This window comes from Phasianus colchicus, chromosome 3, assembly GCF_987193195.1.
Source record: "Phasianus colchicus chromosome 3, bPhaCol1.hap1.1, whole genome shotgun sequence".
In the NCBI taxonomy this organism is placed as follows: domain Eukaryota; kingdom Metazoa; phylum Chordata; class Aves; order Galliformes; family Phasianidae; genus Phasianus; species Phasianus colchicus.
In genome coordinates, this window is record NC_143438.1 from 9,418,781 (window position 1) to 9,437,569 (window position 18,789).

At 43.3% G+C, this 18,789-nt stretch overlaps 3 protein-coding genes across 7 annotated transcripts in view; 2 read left to right on the top strand and 1 right to left on the bottom strand.

The window, feature by feature from the left end:
- CAP2 (cyclase associated actin cytoskeleton regulatory protein 2) overlaps window positions 1-8,406 on the top strand; it is a 66,541-nt gene extending 58,135 nt beyond the window's left edge. For both annotated transcript variants that reach the window (XM_031589386.2, XM_090136903.1), the window contains exons 9-13: window positions 641-816; window positions 2,043-2,166; window positions 2,359-2,441; window positions 5,126-5,266; window positions 6,826-8,406. In XM_031589386.2, coding sequence (XP_031445246.2) covers window positions 641-816; window positions 2,043-2,166; window positions 2,359-2,441; window positions 5,126-5,266; window positions 6,826-6,909 — 608 coding nt within the window. In that variant the 3' untranslated portion in view covers window positions 6,910-8,406. The remainder of the gene's footprint in view (window positions 1-640; window positions 817-2,042; window positions 2,167-2,358; window positions 2,442-5,125; window positions 5,267-6,825) is intronic.
- LOC116226471 (uncharacterized) overlaps window positions 1-12,162 on the bottom strand; it is a 249,168-nt gene extending 237,006 nt beyond the window's left edge. For 2 of the 4 annotated variants that reach the window (XM_090136917.1, XM_090136911.1), the window contains exon 1: window positions 10,029-11,392. The gene's annotated coding sequence lies outside the window, so the exon portion shown is untranslated. Of the gene's footprint in view, window positions 1-8,555; window positions 8,843-10,028; window positions 11,393-12,063 lie in introns of those variants that run through there. The other 2 variants (XM_090136912.1, XM_090136913.1) reach the window with 2 other exon arrangements.
- On the top strand, window positions 11,393-18,437 carry FAM8A1 (family with sequence similarity 8 member A1). The gene is made up of 5 exons (XM_090136907.1): window positions 11,393-12,247; window positions 14,605-14,725; window positions 16,589-16,712; window positions 16,921-17,060; window positions 17,310-18,437. The coding sequence occupies exons 1-5, from the start codon at window positions 11,692-11,694 to the stop codon at window positions 17,452-17,454; spliced, it is 1,086 nt and encodes a 361-aa protein (XP_089993033.1). The 5' UTR covers window positions 11,393-11,691; the 3' UTR covers window positions 17,455-18,437.
- Window positions 18,438-18,789: the final 352 nt, after the last annotated feature.

Here is an 18,789-nt window from a genome sequence, read left to right on the forward strand (position 1 = left end):
ATTTCGAAGTCTCCATTTAATTTCAATGCAACCGCGTTAGACATCTTCAATCGCCAGTAGCTGGTGAACTTCAAAGTTGCAATTACAGTCAGAAGTTATTCCTGTTTCTGACCCACAGTCAGTGTACCAACCTGTGTCAAAATGTGTCATACATTTGCATGGAAAGGTGTGGCTCACAAATCAGTGTGATAAAACCTTTTGTATTAATACTGAATAGTTGTAATTAAAGTAGATGGCTGTGAATTTAAATATTTACAATTGATATGTCTGTCTCTAGTGTCAAATTAGAAAAAGAATCTCACTTTTCTGGATGTAGAAATACTCAATAGCAAGATCACAGATCTCTCTACAGATGGAGAGGATCTAAAAGACTGCTGCATTTCTTGTAAAGATTTTAAGAAAGCCCATCCCCGGTCAAAGAGGTTTTATATAAATGGCTAAAAATATCTATGCCAGTTACACTTCAGGTGGTTACCCAGGCAAAGCATGAGGAAATAAAAAATGTCAACTTATCAGATAATTTAACACAATTGATTGCAAATGATTTAGATACTATCTTTCTTATTTCAAAATGAATAGCCTTAGGACGAGAGAACAGATTCTTTTTTACAATATAATATAACCCTTCTTTTTTTCCAAGGGCTTCGCCATGTCTCTGACGACCAGAAGACTCACAAGAACCCCAGCCTACGTGCCCAAGGTCCACCCGCTCGTTCTCCCACGAAAAGCCATACTCCAAGTCCCACCTCCCCCAAGAACTCCCCGCAGCAGAGCCATGCCCCCGTCTTGGAGCTAGAGGGGAAAAAATGGAGAGTGGTGCGTTCCAGTCACACCGCGGAATTGCACACTGCACACCTGCTTGAGCACTGAGATTCTTGCAAAAGGATGTCCACGAGCAAGTAGCAACAAATCAAATTTGCAACTAAAATTTGCAACTACCATGCCTTACTCCTGTTTAGCTGTTATTATTCTCTAAGATGTAAAATTAATTCATTTGTCTCTGAGAATCTAAAACAATTCATCTGAGCCAGAAAATGTTGAAACCAACAAATAAATTCTAGCAAAAACAGACAGTGCTCCAGAAACAAATCCAGTGGAGAATTCCAATTAAAATCCCTTTTTGCAGGCCACTCTTGTGAGAAAATATGTATTATTAGCAGAGAGCACTTTTTCCATCCTTATTAACTGATGGAATTATACATTTATTTTTCATCACTCAGTTGCTCATTCCATGCAAGTACCTCTCTCATACTTAAAAGGGCAGAAGTATTTTCCTTTTGTTCAATCTACAGAAGAAAAAGATAGCCTTGTTTATAGCCTGGGAGTTAATTTATGGAGGCACATAGCAAGCTATCTGGGAGTGAAAAGCCATGCCATTGTGTTGGTTTAAAGAGGGAGAAAGCAATAAGCAATTTAGTCATGCAGAAGTTTCAATACACAGTCAATACTGTGGAATAAAGTTTGCACAAAGTGTAGCCACAATTTACCTCTGTTATTTTGCATTAGGGTTGTATACCTGGAACTTCCCTTGTGGATTGCTAGCCTTTCTTTGACATACATTAAGTGTAAATGTCCTTTTGCACTTCCTCATGAAAGAAAACTTCTTTGCATATTCCTCCTTATTGTTTAAGGTACTGCCTGCACCAGCTCACGATATACTGTATGCAGCCCTAGATAGCATTGCTGGGAGTGAAAACTTGGTTTGGCCTTCAGCATGCTGGTTCTAAGTTTAATGAGAGCCAAACAAGAGTTCTGTGAGGGCATTCTTACACTGCTGAGAGCATAATGTCTTTGCCACCAAGTCAGTGGGTTTTGTCTTGGTCTATGCCAAGTTCTTCAGTTCTGCAGCTCTGGAATGTACACATGCATCACCACAGGCTGAGGTAGGTGAAATATCCAGCCACCAATCACACTGGATTTTTAAGCCACCAGAAGGATATTGTTCTGTTGCAGCGATGCAATGACTTGATGATGTGTTGTACTAAGCTCTCTCTGACTGTTAGCTGGTTAAAGATAACCAAATAAACTTTGTTCTGAAATAGGAATATCAAGAGGATAAGAACGACCTCGTCATTACCAACACTGAACTCAAGCAAGTAGCCTACATCTTCAAGTGTAACAAGTCTACACTTCAGATAAAAGGGAAGATCAATTCGATTACTATTGGTGAGTGGATAGCTCAGCTGGACTTTAAATGCCAATCTTGAAAAAACTGACATGCAATTAATAACGCGTGTGAATCATTTCATTCATCGTGATGGGCTGATCACCAGTGATCAGCTATGCAGTATGAGACAGCTGGTGTGCATATATTTGCTTTTATCTTGCCTTTCTTATTTATAATTATTTTTATTTCAGATAACTGTAAAAAGTTTGGCCTTGTGTTTGACAACGTTGTGGGAATCGTGGAAGTGATCAATTCCAGGGATATTCAGATTCAGGTAAACATCTGTTTGAAAAACAAAGAGAGAAAGAGAACAGGCAGAAAGAACATGCCCAACATGTAGTTGCAAGAGATTATTATAAACTCACGTGCACATGAAGAGTAAGAGACTGGTGCAGCCAAACGTATCTTGATATATAGTGAATTCTGCTGATGTATTTAGAAAATGCCTATGAATACTACTGATCATTACTGAATAAACTTCATTTAGCCCAACACCTGGTTCCAGTGAAACGAAAGAGATCTATTCAGTGGAATCACAGAATCATAGAATAGCTTGGGTTGGAAGGGACCTTCAAGGTCATCCAGTTCCAATCCTCCTGCCCTGGGCAGGGTTGAAATATTTTTATTTCTGGCCTTAATTCTGTTGCTTTCATGGTAAACAGCTCCTGAAATTGAAAGTTTAGCAGTGCTTCAAATTCCAGCAGTTAGCTAATTGGTTTCTGAGCCCAGAAGTTGTTTTTTTTCTTTCTTTTTTTTTTTCTTCCCCTCTCAATGAAAACATTCAAATAGACTATCAAGGACAACTAAATGACATAAAGTGAAAGCAGGCTCTTGGATTTTGAAGATCTCCCTGCCAGCAACTTGACTCATTACATGAGAAGATAATGCAGACAACTTGCCTACATACGGGCTGTGAGTCTCTGCTGGTTTTGTCCTAGACAACCAGTGAGTAAAACTTCATCAGAGATTGCCTTCTTTTGTGCTTCTTTGAAATGAAAATATACATTTTTTTAATCCAGATCTTGCCCTCCCTGTACATTGCCCTATTCAAAATACAGAGAGTCTGCCTGCATTTACAGCACTTCACTCATCCTGTTCCAAAGAGGTCTAACTGTACAAGCTCTAATACTGGGCTGTGACCAACACAGATGATCTTGTCTTAAGAAAAGCCTCTGGGATGCTTTATTTTAAGAGAAAAATAATTAAATGTGAATTAAATTATATTAAACTGCCTGTCTTCTTCACAAAAGGTGAGGTCTTTTGCTTAAAAGGCTGTGTCTGCAGTATCTATAAACAGGCCTGTTCCATGCCTCAGAAATACTGGTCACAGATATCACATTAAAAAACAGAATTTTTTTTTGCTGTTTTGCACCTCTTGCGAGTGACTGACATTGCTACCAGCTGTGCATCATCTTCTGAGTGTAACAAGCAGGTTTAGTCATGATCACTACACATCTTATGGCACAGGCATTTAAACATCCCAGGCATTTGGCTGGTTTGTGTTTTTTTTTCCTAAATAAATATATTATTTTTATCATTACTGCTAGAACTTCTCATGAAAGACAAAAAAACTCCTATGTAAGGAACAGCAAAACTGGAGGTTGTTCATATTCATGCAAAGGGGAAATATCTTTTCTAAGAACAAAAATTCTTTTGATTAAGCAGGTTCTATGAATATTGCATAAGGCTTCTATGGCATAGAACAGAGTGGAGTTACACTTAAGATTCTGGCTATAAGCTGCCTAATTCTGCAGGGTTTGAGCATGCCAAGTGCTCAGAACCTCCATTTTCTCAGTATTTTGAAGATCTGAGCTCATAAATTGCAAATATATCACATATTAATGCAACGAATTACCCTACGATTTTTCTGTATTTGCTTCAGTGCCTTACTTCTTGGCTCTTCTTTCTCCCAGTGGCATTTTATTTTTCCCTGATGTTTGCAAAACATATAACATTAAACACAGACTCCTTTTGCCCTCTATTGCATGAGATCCTGCAAAGGAGAGGAAAGATCAGGCTAGGAAGCACTGATCCATTACGTAGATCAGACTTCAGGAGGAGGGCAGAGTGCAATAGACAGACCACTAGCTCTTTGTTTGCTGACACATGTAAGGAACTGAAGCTGAAATTATATTCTAAACTCAAATGATGGGAGACACTTTTCTTTTTATTAGCGAGTAGATCTCTGTCACGTGCTGTTATTGTTTTATAGCTCAAAGTAACCTTTGCCCATTGACCACAGTGTACTGCTGCATTCAGCCAGTGGGCAGGAGGAGGAGGAATTTTTACTGGCAGCTGTGAGTCAGCCAGTTAGCCAGGTAGAGACCTTTTAACCTGTAGAATGGTCAACATGAGAAGATTCACTTCCTTTTCCCCCCCTCAAGTGAATCTCATGCTTGCTTTTAACATGATGTAAGAAATATCTTTGAAAATGTAATTAAATTGATCTTCATGCATTTTTAGGGCTCTATCTTGCCTGAAGGGTATAAAACCCTCTCCTGTTGTGTGCTACAAATCCAGGAAGAATTTTTAAGTCTTTGGAATGCATCATAAAACACTTCTTTTCGATGCTGAGGTCCTTCATTTGCCTAGAATGGGTTGGAGTTCGTGTGTTTGATTTCTTGCCATCCTGCTGATGAACAAGCTGAATGCTGCCTGAGTATCAGCACAGAAATATCACTGGCAATAGAGGGAATGGAGAAAAAACTTGCATCAAATCATACATTAAGAGCTTGCTGTGTATTATAAGCTTGCAGTTGCACAGAGAACATTGTTATCACCATGAAGAACTTCTAGCACTTAGCAAATGGGTATCTCAAATACAAGCATCATGCAGGCAGACAATGTACAGATCAGATGTTGATGGGCAAAATTAGACCTGGCAGGCAATAAAAATTATATTAACAGAGTCTTTGTTTGCTTTCTAAGATTCGATGATGAGTATATCTCATTTTTCAGGTGATGGGGAAAGTGCCAACCATTTCCATTAACAAAACAGAAGGCTGTCACATCTACCTCAGTGAGGAATCATTAGATTGTGAGATCGTGAGCGCCAAGTCTTCTGAGATGAACATCCTCATCCCCCAAGATGGTGATTATGTGAGTGAGATTATTTTTAGAGATTCTCTCCCTCTACCCTTCTAGCCTTGCTAGATAAAACTGCTAGGACAGTAAGAGCTAACACACCACATGTATGAACATGACCAAGAGATGATCCAAAACAATTGAATTTCTGTGTCCTGTTTTCTCAGCTGTCAGTGCAGAAAGAGACTTCTTCCGTTGGCGGGGGCACAAATTTCAGAGATTAGACATTATTTCTCCCCATTTTTACAGATGATGGCTTCATCTCCCATCCACTTAATTTTCTTTTTTTTTTAAAGTTGGTTCCTAAACATGATCTCCCAGTGGGACTCACTTCACACATTATTTGAGAGCACTCTGCCTGAAGAGGATGACACTAAAGTTAAGATAGAAATCTTTCAGCTCCAAGTGAAATTATAAAGTATTTACTTTTTTTTTCCCTAAGACTGTTGATACATGGGCAGTATCTGTAGAATTCTTTCTAGTATTTTTCAAAACATGGTTCTTAAACATCACTTAAACATGAGGTGTGCCTTTTTTAACTCAAGGGCTCCTTTTTTGTCCTAGTAAGACCTTAATACTTGGCTCTCCATCATTTCTATTAAAGCTATCCACTGTTGTGTCACACTGTAGCAAGGCAACATGCAGGTAAAGCACACTTATTCAACAGAGTAGTTTTGAAGTTGCACTGAATGACTCAAGATAGAACTTGAATTTGCCATAAATCTTCCACTCTGGAATACTGTATGGCAGAAGGGTTTAGGCTTTACAAAAGAAGAGATGTGACAAGAGAATTTGCATGCGCCACTTTCCCCAAAGTGATTACTGGATGCTCATCTTCAGGCAAATAAAAAGGGAATGATTTTCAGTGAGTGCATATCTACCTGCTTCTGAAGAAAAAAAAAAGACCTCTTTGATGAGTCTCTCTCCTCAAATTGCCACTATTGTGTGAAGTCACTGGCTATCAAAACACTGTGAGATCTGAAAGAAAAAAAATCCTTTCCTCCACACTTCTGTTCTCTGAGAACCGAGGAGGACCCAACATCTCTCATGTTTTCATTGAATATATGCAATGGAAGGAAACTTCCTTCAAGGTTCCGCTTTGTTTTGTCTGCCCCACAAAGAATGCTATGTCTCTTGAAGTTTATCACACGTCAAATGATAGGTTGGTATTTTAGATTTTACTCTTCTGTGTTATATCATTTGCTTTCTTCTTTAAAATTAATCTTCTCACTAAATCTTCACTTTAAATCCCTTCTCCTTCAGCCAGTTGCTGATGGAGCCTAAAGTCATTTCTGACATGAGGTTTATTTACTTAGCTGTCCCAAATAATGGTGTGAGAAGGATTTTTACACAGGAGTACCACAGCGAGGCTATTTGAACCTAGGTAGCAGTAAGGCTTTTTCCTGCGTGGCATTGAAAGTAGTTTCCTAGGGTAACGAGGAAGGGCTCTATAATCCTGGCATGTCTGAGCTCTCAATGCTTTCCCAGTCATGTAGCACTAATAGTATTCCACCAGTTTTCATGAGGTATCCGCTGTTTATCTAATCATCATTGTTGCTTTTGTTTCTTACCAGAAAGAATTTCCGGTTCCTGAACAGTTCAAGACAGCATGGGATGGATCTAAGTTGGTCACTGAACCTGCAGAGATCGTGGGTTAGCCTCCTAACAGCACCCAGCGCTCACTGACCGTGATCAGACCACAGCCAGCAGAAAACAACGCAGCAATGTAAAGAACTAGAAATAGCAGTAGCTCCTACTGCTCTCATAGGCCTTCAAGCATTAGCTGTGCATGCTAGAAACAATAACTTGTCTGGCACGCTTTTGGTTAGGCACCTCAGCATTTCTCAAGTTTCCACAGTTTGCCTTCACTTATGGTTTTACTTCTCAATGATGTCATGTGAATGTAATGGCTTGAAACCCCCGCCTTCCAGCCACCTCATTGGTTTGAAACACTTTATTCGTTAAGCCAAAATACTGCATGATACACTCAGTTATCACATTGCTTCCGGGCATTCCTTTTTATGTTTCTGCTATCAAAAATAGCATTAGGACTCTAAGGTGAGATTTTTCACCTCTTATGCTACTCCTGTACAACACAGTACAAACGCACCCCTGGAGAGAACTACCTGACAGCTCCTTGTAGTTCAGTGGCAATTTTTTCAGCAAGCAAAAAGAACATAACTTTCAGCAATACGTTTTCCTAATGGAAGATGAAATAACATGATATTTTAATCTAACACTTTTCTAATATGCATATTTAGAAGATCCCTGTGTTTCCAGTGGTACAGGATTTTATTCTGGTCCACACAGACTTGCTGTAACCCTCTCATTTCTTGAGAATCAGGAATTTTTTTGAAACTGAAGCCTCATGTGAGCTAACAGCTTGCAGCAAGTCACCTGGAAGTTTTTGCTCCACAGGTATCTTTTGTTGTTAACACAATCCCTCATGCTTTAAAATTCCACACTGTATGCTGCACACTGCACCTTTGCTATTCAGCAAGTTGGCAGGGGAAATACCATGACTGGGCAGGTGGTTTTCCCAGGGCGAGAGGCACATGTCAGATTCACTTAGTTTGCTTGTTAAAGTTCCTTTAAAAAAAAAAAATCTATCTATCATGGCTGTCATAGCTTCTGTTAATTAAAATCTTTCTATTTCTTCCCTGCATTTCTAACACTTAATTTCAAATCCATCCACGAAGCAAAGCCATAGATTTATGACCTATCAGTTGAGCCCAAATAAAGCCCACTCAGCCCTTCAGTTCTACTTTCTATAGTCCCTATTGTACGTGCTTTTTTAACAAAGGTGGAGTCTTGTATACATTTGTACTATTTCAGCACATAGTACAATAAAATTTTAAAATTTTGCAGCCAGCATATGTTTTTGATCACTTGTAATACTTTGTAATGGTGAAATCAAAGTGAAATGCTTGCAGAGCTAGTTACAAGCTACATTTTGTGCCTAATTTACCTTGAAAGTACATTAATCCTTGAGGGTTTTTAACTATCTTTGATTGTAAACCCTACATAACAACAGTAGTGCTCATTCCGCAAGGTTTTGCTCTGGTCTTTAAATCCATATGTATAACGTGTTTGCCTTAGTATATAACATTTTTCAACAGTAAACTTCTTATGAATTAAAAAAGGAAAAATGTACTTGTTTAAATATAAAGTTACTCAGAATTTACTGTGCTGTACTGTTTGTCCCATATGCCCTCCCCATCTTAAATGCCATTTCATTAGCTTCTGAGAAGTAGCTTCTCCTCCCATCTAATGAAACATCATCACATCAGCAGCCATCACCCACCTGACAGCAAGTAGTGGTTGTGCTGCACGTGAGCAGGTGAAGTTTTGTGCATATAACTTCTGTGACAGCACTAGAACCCAGCTGTTCATGGTTCTCATTTCTAGGTACACCTGTATCTTCCAGAGATTTTGTCTAGGGAGATGTCATGACCAGTACAAGTTTATAAGGTCTACTTTCTATTTTCAGCTTTTTCCAGTGTTTCTCTACATGTCTTTGGATGAATGCCTCCCATGTTAACAAGCTCCAGGAGCAGTCCATCCCATATTTCACTTAGACATGCAGCATATCTGAAAAATAGCATCACATACTTGTAATAAAAGGATTGTGGGAGGATTGTTTCATCTTCAAATCATAATCATGATTTGTTCTCATTCTGGAGCATTCTGATCTGAAAGACTGAGCAGTGTTTTTATTCAGCATCAACAGGGATGAAGTCATCACACAAAGACAGGAAGCCACGTGCTCCCATGGAGGTATGGCACAAAACAAGTCTAAAATGCTTGCTGGTGAACGGAAAACAGTGAGGCAGCTCTGACTTGCTACAAGGACAAACTCCTTAGTTTTTCCAAAGGGTTCAGCTCCCTCCTTAAGGGTTTACTTGTATCAATTTTCTTTTAAACATTTCAGAGCGAACTCCCTTATGGCTAAGCCTTCTCTCTACACTCCTGCAATGTACAAGACCCAAGCACAATTGTTGAGGAGTTTCTTAACAGTCACACTGTGTGCTTGAAGGCCTGACCACACCAGAGAACTCTGTCAGAGAGCAGAGGTTGTAAAGATAAAGAAGAAGGCCTTACATTAAAAGACACAAGGTAACACAGATAACTGGAGAAAAGGCCAATGAAGTCCACGCAGCATTAGACACCAGAAAAGTAGAATAGGAGAGAGACTTGTTAAGTATGCAGACATCTTTTATCAAGTATGCAACAGCCACGTGGCACTAAGCCATAACTGTTTTGTCAGCTCTAATCCTTGGGAAAAATATTTGCTGTATATCTTCAGTAGTTAGAGCTGCTCTCTGCAACCTATCTTCAAAAATGGAAAGGAATGCAAAATAAACAAGATAAATCCAAGGTTCTGATTCTACCCTATATGACTTCATGTACAATTAAGTGTAAAAAACTCCTTTTTGAAAGAATAATTACATACATCTTGAGTTAGAAATAGTCACCAAGCTGCAAAATGACAATTTGATGAGAGATCCCAGCTGTGGTCAGTTGTATCCACATCCCCACCAGCAAACCTAACCTGTGTTTAAGGATTGACTCCAGCAAGGAATAAAGCACTAAATGCTAAACAGCCCTAACATTCCATCAATCCCTTCTTTTTACTGCACACTGCCACAGGAAATACACCACGTATTTCAGATTAGTCTGTATAGTCAATGAATATACAGATATTGTAATTAAGAAATATACAAGAGAGTTTGGCTAAGCAGGTTACTACACACCCCCACACACAAAAAAAGCTTACCCTTGTCCTGGGCTTGCTGGAAAACCCCAAAAGGAGGGATCTTCAGAAAGATCCTCTCCTACTGGTAGTCAGTTCTTAAATGGGTCTAGGGGAGGTGCAGCCAGGCTCCACTTCTTTCGGCAGCACAGGTGAAGTGCCTTCAGCTGAGCTCCTAGGGCTGACTCATGGCTCACATCGGGTGATCAATCAGAGGTTCAGGCCATAATTCAGCAGTTCCCATACAGTCTTCACTGCTTTAAAATTGTGTTTCTGTTCTAAATCTAACCAGAGAACAGTACCTGCGGTGCATACATTGCTATGGAATGAACGTGTATGATGTAACTAGCCTGTTCATTTTTATAAACCTGTGTGGGTCAAATGTTCACTAGGCTGCAAATCAGCTGGCACAATATATGAAAGTTTTGATGTAAGCTTTCAAATGTAAACAGTGTTTTTCTTGTGAGATCTCATGCTTTCTTCAATAGCATGAAGAGCAACGAGGAAAAGGACCAAACCCAGGCCAGGCTGGGGCCTCTCAGGTAGAAAGCAGCAGAACAAGGGGCGCTGGGCACGAGCTGGCACACAGGAGGTTGTGTCTAACCACCAGACATCACTTCTGTGCTGTGCAGGTGATGGAGCACAGGCTGCCCACAGGCTGCAGGGTCTCCTCCTTGGAGATCTCCAGAAGCCGCCTGGCCGTGGCTCTGAGCGCGCTGCTCGGGCAGGGCTGGGGCCAGGTGGGCACAGACAGCCCTGCCAGCCTCAGCCATCCTGCGGCTGTGCGATATCGGCTTAGTCAGTCAGAACATCGCTTCCTTTGTGGAATTGGCAATATCGGAGCAGTGACTCCGCGTATCCACCAGATGGCAGAGAGCAGCTGAGGCGCGGGCAATGGCCGTTCCTCTTAACGCTGGGCTCGTGTGCGCAAAGGCTGTGCGTGCTATCAAGGGACCGAGAAACTGCTCTCTAAGCGTCGCTGTTAAGACGTTAAAAGATCGTCTCGGTTAAAGGTCTGAGGGGACCGAATGCGGAAGAAGAAAAAACATCCACCTGCTGGAATAATTTAAGACTGTTTTTTGAACACCGCTACTTCCACAATTAACACCATTTCCATTAAAAGTACGTCGTAAAAAACCTGATCGCGGCGCTGGTGCTCAACAGAGCTACAGAAGAGAAAAGGCTGAGCAACCTCAAGCCTGCACTTGAAATCCACAAATCTTCCCAGCGTTCCAGCAAATTACATCCCTGTCTCCCAGTGCCACAGTTTCCCAGTTGGTCGGGTTATCCGCCCGCTTTCTTTCGGATTTCGAAACGAAGTCTGCGCTGCGTCACAGGGAGGCGGGAAGGCTGAGGTGCTGAGGCGCCTCGCGCCGTCACACGGCAGGGTGGGGGCGGGGCGGGGCGGGGCGGCGGCTCTGCCTGCATCCAGCCGGGGCGGCTGCGGGGCCGCAGGTCCCCTCGCTGGGGCGCTCGAACGCTCCCCGGCCCAAGCGCGGCCCTCCGTCGGCGCTGGGCGAAACCATCTGGCGGCACAGGGGTTGGAAAGCCGCTTCCTCTCCCGACGCGCGGTGTTTTTCGGCTTTCCCTGCTCACGCCCCCTCCCCCCCGCCGAGAGGGAGAGGCGAGGCGCACCCTGGCGCACGCGCGGTTCGGGCGGCGCTCGGCGTCAGCGGCGCTGCCGGAGATGGCGGATCCCGGCACGGAGCCGGGCACGGCCCGCAGCGGCGCCGGAGCGGCGGCGGCGACGGCCGGGGACGCCCGGGACGCGAGCGACGGCGGCGGCGGAGATGTCGTTCCCGCGTCGCCGCCTCCGCCGCCCCGCTCTGCGCCGGCGGCCGCGGGGAGCGACGACGGGGGGAAGGCGCTGAGCGCGGCGGAGTACGCGCGGCGGGTGCACCAGTGGCTGTGGGACTCGTACTGCGGCTACCTCAGCTGGCACTGCGGCCTGCCCGCCCTGCTCGCCGCCGGCCCCGCCGCCCGCCTCGCCGCCCCGCCGCCGCCCCCTCCCTCCGCCCCGCCGGGTTCCGCTCCCGCCGCCTACTACAGCCCCTTCTACCTCTTTGCCCCGCCGCCCGCCTCTGCCGCCGCCGCCGCCGCTCCGGGGCCCCGCGCCCCCCCCGCGCCCGCCGCCGCCTCCTCCTGGCCGCCGGCTGCCGCCGGGCTGTCACCGCTGCCCCGCGCGGCTCCCGGCTCCGGCGGCGGCGGTGCCGCCCCGCGGGAGGCTGCGGGCCGGCCGGCAGGTGAGTGAGGGCGGCCTCGGCCGCGTGTGCGCCGCGCTCGTGCGGGTGCCGCCGGCTCCAAGCGCGGCTCGGGTGGCGAGAGCCGAACCGACTTCATCCGCTCCTTTCCGCGCGGGCCCCGCGGTGGCGTCGCGTGGCCGAGAAGCAGAGCCGTGCCCGCGTTCAGCGGGCTGGCAGCAGAACCGGAGTTCGCTTCGGATGTCGGTATTTGCGGAGTGCGCGTGGCAGTGCTTCTGCTCGCGTTCGCTTGAGAGCGAAGCAAACCGCGTGCGGGTGCTTCCCCGCTGGCTGTGGGGACGGCTGCCTCCTTCGTTCCGGGGCCGCCGAGCAGTGCTGCGAGCGCCGGTGGACGGGCATCCATCCGGCTGTGCTGCCGAGGCCCCTGGACAAACACCAGGTGTCCCGGCCCTCCGCGGGGCAAAGTGCAGCGGGCAGTGTTGCGCCGTCGGTGTGAGCTCGCTGCCCGGAGAGCATTTTTCCTTCCTTTTTTTGTTGTTGTTCTCTTCGAAGGAAAGGGACTCTGACTTTTAAACGTGCTTTTGGTGGTTTGTTTGAGCAAGGTTGCGGTGCAAAGGTGCAAAGTAGTGGCTTCTTTCGTTCGGGGTCATAGATTGCTTTTATAGATTGGTTTTGAAAGGAAGCTGCCTGTCCCTAAGGCAGAGCACGCAAAGGTGGATAGAAGTGTTCCTAAAGAGCTTCGTAAAAACCCAGAAAACAAATCCAGTATGCCCAAGGCAACTGGGGGCACGGACTGCTCTTCCTGCTGGTGGATGTGGTTATTCTGAATGCTTATTACTGTCGTGACACCCGGCTTTCCTAAAGGAATTCTTTGTGTGCCCCTGTGCTCTGATGCAGTCAGTTGTGCTCCAGCTCGTGAGGGGATGCATCTGGAACAGCTCAAGTGATTACATCTCCTTTTCTGCTGCGGATTATTGTCCTTAGAGCAAGCTTGGCAGGAAGGGGCATGTTTCCATCCTGGTGCTGTTGTAATTTACAGCCCCGTGTGCTTATGTAACATAAGCTGTCACTTATTTCAGCTGAACTTTGCACATTTTCAGCTGGAGTATCAAAAAGCAGAGCAGGTGACTGCCTCTCCCAGCTCAGTCTGCCTGCAGCCGAGTGTCAGTTGTATGTCAGTTGTATGTCGGGCAGCAGCAAGCTTTTGTTGGATGCTAATTGGGACAAAGCATCTTAAACCACCTTGCCCCTCCCTGCCTTAGTGTAGCAGGTTACCACTGAGCGCAGTAGAACAAAGCATGCTCAGGCTTCAGTTGCCCTGTGTCACTGCCTGATTAGTGCGAACCCTCCTTCATGTAAGGGGCTGGGCTTTGAGCTGCACATTGCTTTCTGCTGTCCCCACCACACGTTAATTTCTGATATAAAAGAACACCTCCTTAAATTGCTGCGGTGGAGACACGCTGAAGTCTTAGCAGAACTTAATGTAACTTGAATGCTTCCACAGCCACACACACTTCTGCCTCACTCAGTCGCTGTGTCTGTGTGTCCAGGTGACACTGCTACCATCAGCCACCGTGCTGCATTTGAAGAGTGCATTTGCTCTGTGCTTTCTGCTGCTACATGCTTGAGCTGGGCCAGGGGAGGCTGAGGTACAGAATCCTCTGTTAGAAGCTATTTGACAACTTGGATACGCTTCAGCGGTGCAAACTGGATCTATTTTAGTATTCCTTATGTAAGTCATGCTGCTCGACAGATAGTATCAATGTGGAGTTAAAGAACTTGCTCTTGCATGATCACTGCTTTGATGTACTTACTGCATTTAAAAGCACAGAAGTGCCCTGGGCTTGCAGCTTCACATGCGCTGCTTGTGAGGCCAAGACTGGCAGTAGCAGTTCTGGAAGCTGAACTATTCTGGGTGAAATTCAACATAGAGCACTGATGTTTTTCATGATGTTTTTTTGAGATTGGGGTGAGAATTTCCTTTTCCCCTTCCCCCCCTTTTTCTCCTTTTCCTGTCTGTGGGACAGGCATTTGCAGAAATGCTGTTTATTTTGCCCCCATCTGCCCTCGGCCAGTGACACTGGGGAAATGGGTTATGTTTTCTGGCTCATAGAGGAGTGTGCTGTGTTGTATTATAATAAACAGCATAAGAACCTTTCTGACAGATGTGACTAATGCTTTCATCTGCTCCTGTTTCTGGGTCTGACCCGAAGGCTCATGTTACTGAAGTAATTCAGATGCGTTTTTTAACTGATAGACTTCTAGAGAAGAATTCTTGGTGTGAGCTGAGATAAAGCTCTTGGTTGTGTTCTTGAGAAAGGTATATGTGAAGTATCCTTGAGAGAATTGAACTTTTTAGAGCAGTACAAGCTGAGTAATCCTAACTGTTTCTGTTGCAGGTCGGGAGTTCATTATCCCTTCGCTGGCACACAGGTTCATAGCAGAGATGGTGGATTTCTTCATTCTGTTCTTCATAAAGGCAACCATAGTTTTAAGTATTATGCACCTCAGTGGGATAAAGTAAGTAGAACAATATGAGGGTTTACTGTATACAGCTTTAGGGTTTTTGTGCTCTTTGAGGTGTCACGATGTCTATGTGCTGTGGTTATGCATCTGATGTCTCTTTCTTAACTGGCACAGGTAGAGGAAACAGCCCCACTATAAGATAACCTCCTTTTAAATCTTTCCTGATCTGGGGTCAGCTGATGGCAGGGGGAAGAATGTTTTTATCTCAGATCATGTCAAATATGTATCAAAAGGAAGGTTGCTAGGAACGTTGCCATGCTGCAGGCTTTACTGTGCATAAGCTGGAGGGAAAAATGGAATAAGCATCATATGCATCAACTATGCACCAGATTGAAAGTCTTCACATTTTTATACTTGATGTATTTTTTATTTTTTTCTTTTAATTGATTAATTACTTTGAAGGCTTTCTCCTTCTGCTCCTTCTTATTCCATGGCTGATTCGGTTCCTCCACTTTGATATATTCAAATATTTCAGTCTTATAAGGAGATGGAGGCTTAGTACGGTCCATACGCCTACATTTCAGAATTGAAGGTTTCTGCTAAAACAGCCTTCCAAATGTTGACTGGATGTAAACTGATACCACAGAGATAACATCTTTTGGACAGGTTGAACTGCTGCTTGAAAGGTGCGTGGAAGAGGCTTAAATCCAAACCAGTAAATGTCAGTGTAAATTATCAGTGTTCGTTGTTCAAATAAGCAGGCAAATGAAATGCCAACCTCTCCGTTCTGTTCAGTTGCCAAAGCCTCCAACTCTAACCTGGCAGCTTGTATTTCTAGCTTGTAGGCCAAAAATGATACAGAAGGTACAGGAAAGCTGGAGAACAGCTATACATGTATTGCTTCTGAAAAAATGGCGGTGGTGATTGAATCTTCTTCTTTTTGAATTAATGTACAGTATATATTACTGCTCTTCCAAGAGCCACAAAGTTGCTTGCAGGCAGCTTCAGAAAAACATTTGTTTTTCCTGGTGAGCTGTGTGCTGGAGGCCAGGCTGAGCTGTCATGAAAAAGCACATCCTCTCTGAAGACAAACACATCGGGCCAACATTGCACTGAAGGGAAAAGCAGATTGTGCCATACTATCATTTTCTCAGTTCCTCATCTTTTTTGATCCTGAACAGAGAGGAGAGCAAGTAGTGCATGTCTGGGTCGTTTCCAAGTGGGACCACACCTACTTAAATAGAAATTATAATCTCGATGGGTCACTGAAAAGTCACCTAAGTACACATTGCAAGTGTGCCTATTCCAAGTTTCAGATGCTGTATCTGTGGTTTGACTTGTGAAAATACACAGCTGATTCCAGACTGCTGCTTTGCATAGCCTCGTTAGGGGAAATGGCTCAAAGTTTCAACTGCTCGGTGAAAGCATTTTGAAACTGCTGAGAAGACAGACCCTGGTCATGCAAAGGGGGAGAAGTGTCCTTTGCTTGCCTGGTGACTTGCAAATTGTGCCTTACAAGAGAACAGCGCTTTGGGTTCCCATCTCCCTCGTTCATCTTGTACTGAAGATACTTGTATCCGTGTATTTAGTTAGATGATTGTGGAATCCCTTGTGTATCTCTCAAGAATGAGAGTTTTCCTAACAATTCTGCAGCTCACTGCATAGGCCATCCTGTTACAAACGTGCTAACAATGAATTTTTTCATAATGAAAAACCAAACAGCAGCTCAGAAGGAAACCTACCAGTGTTAGGAATTTTAGTGGATGGCTTAATATCACAGAAGCTGAAGAGGTAGTGTTCTTTTTTAATAACAGAACTGAAGAAGTGAGTTCTAGTATTAGAAGGGACAAATGAGTTCTGGCTTTTGTGTAGTGTTTTGTTATTGTTGTTTTTTTAAAGTTATCTCATTTTCAACAGAGACATCTCTAAATTTGCAATGCATTACATAATAGAAGAAATAGATGAAGATACATCCATGGAAGATTTGCAGAAAATGATGGTAGTAGCTCTCATCTACAGGTTACTAGTCTGCTTCTACGAGGTAACTACTCCTACATTTGAACTTCTGTAATTCATACTTGGCAGTTCTCGAATAAACAAACAGAACAAACGTATCATCAGTGGCCAGTGAAGTAAATCCTTTTTACTTTGAGTTCTGTGAAGCTACGTGACTTTCAGTTGAAAGCTAAGTTTGCCATACCAGTGAACTACAGTGCGTTGTGTGGAATTGAAATAACTTCTTTTTGCAGATAATCTGTATTTGGGGAGCAGGCGGAGCAACCCCAGGGAAGTTCTTGCTTGGACTGCGAGTTGTGACATGTGATACGTCTGTACTCATCGCACCCAGTCGTGTCTTAGTCATTCCATCTTCTAATGTCAGTATGACAACGTAAGTATTTCATGTTAATGGTATGGGAAGTGTGCAGTTCGGAAGGAAATGCACCATGTCTTTATTGTTGGCTTTTGCCAGAATTGGATTGCCAAGAACCATTCTCAGATTCTTTCTATGTAACAATTATTCAGTTGTGAATATTTTCCAGTTCAGGTGGTAAAACAATCTCTAAGCTGTGGAGGTTGTGGGTTTGGGGAAAGCAGAAAAGTGACAGTAAGGCACTGAATACTTTTATTCTCTTTTCAGGTCTACAATAAGAGCTTTGATCAAGAATTTTTCTATTGCTTCATTTTTTCCTGCATTCATTACGCTGCTGTTTTTTCAGCACAACAGAACAGCCTACGATATTGTAGCAGGAACTATTGTGGTAAGAAGAAATGGAATCAGATGATATCAAAAGATGACAGACTCCCATGACTGTTTTTGAATACTGTTCCCAAATGAATAAAGACCTACCCTGAAACTGACATTGAGATGACCGTCCGAATCTTAAGCCCAAAATAAAGCAGAACAATTCTGAAGCTAAAGGAAACGGGTTTCTTCAGAGCGGTGCCGGCAGCTACCTGCAAAGTATTGGAGTTCTCACCAATGCCAAAGAATTTTGAGAGAAATGATATGTATTAACAGTAGCTTGAAAATAAGTGGCTCTGTTAATAACTGCAGAACGGTGCTGTTCTGTTTGTCATCCTGGGGGGAAAACTGAGAAATACTCCACCTCTAAAGAGATGTTTTTCCTACAGGTTTGGGTATTGGAGGTAACTAACTAGCAAATGATGTTTTCCAAGCAGTTGCCTGAGTTGTGTTGTTGCAGACTCTTTGAGGGAAAGGAAACTGCAGTATTGGAGAGTAAGGCATGTTCACTGAGTTACAGTGACAGATGTGTAGAAAGAAAAGAGTGTTTATTGCTGCCTTTATTATTGCTTCACAGATCATATTCCCTCACCTCTTAAAAGTATTTTATCTGAATATTGATGTGACAAGTTTTTTTTTGCATGATTATCTTAAGTATTGTCATTTATTTAATGTGTCAAAGCTAACGAGGTAAAATGGTAGCTGCTTTTTCTCTGGAAAGGGTATTTTACACTGCAGTGTTAGTAAATTGCCATGTATGTAATTTTGGAGCTGTGAACAGCACATGTCATTTGCTTTTCTCTGGAGTGAAAGCACTTGTCTATTTCTTGCATATAATATCAAGCAAAACAGCTGACTGAGTTTCCAGGAGCATGCAGAAACTATTAACTGAAACGTGTTATGGGTGTAAGTCTACAGAAATACAAATACTACTTGTTTTCACTTTATATTCTGGCTAACTGTTGGTATATTCAGAATAACTTCAATACTGAATAAAAAAGCCTAATATTTTGCATGATTATACATAGCTTTGATTTTCGTTCTTATGGCATTAGTATCTTGGAAAGGGCTATCTAAAACGTTGATGTTTTATTAAAATTTGAAGAAGAGTTTAGAATCCTCCCAGAGCAGTGTTTGTCTCTTCTTCGCTGAAGCACATCTGCTGCTGCAATTCTTACCCTTTCTTCCCTTTTAGAGGTAGACAATAGAAGTATTTGTATGAGCTCTTCTTCTCTTTTAAGGTGAAACAGCTTAAAAGCAGTAACATGTTAATATTCTGCATTAGTTTAGTTTGACAAGGGTTGCTATTTTGTTTATGAAGAGAACTTTTTTGCATATACTTTCTGATCTTTATTTGCTGAGAATAGCATTTTCT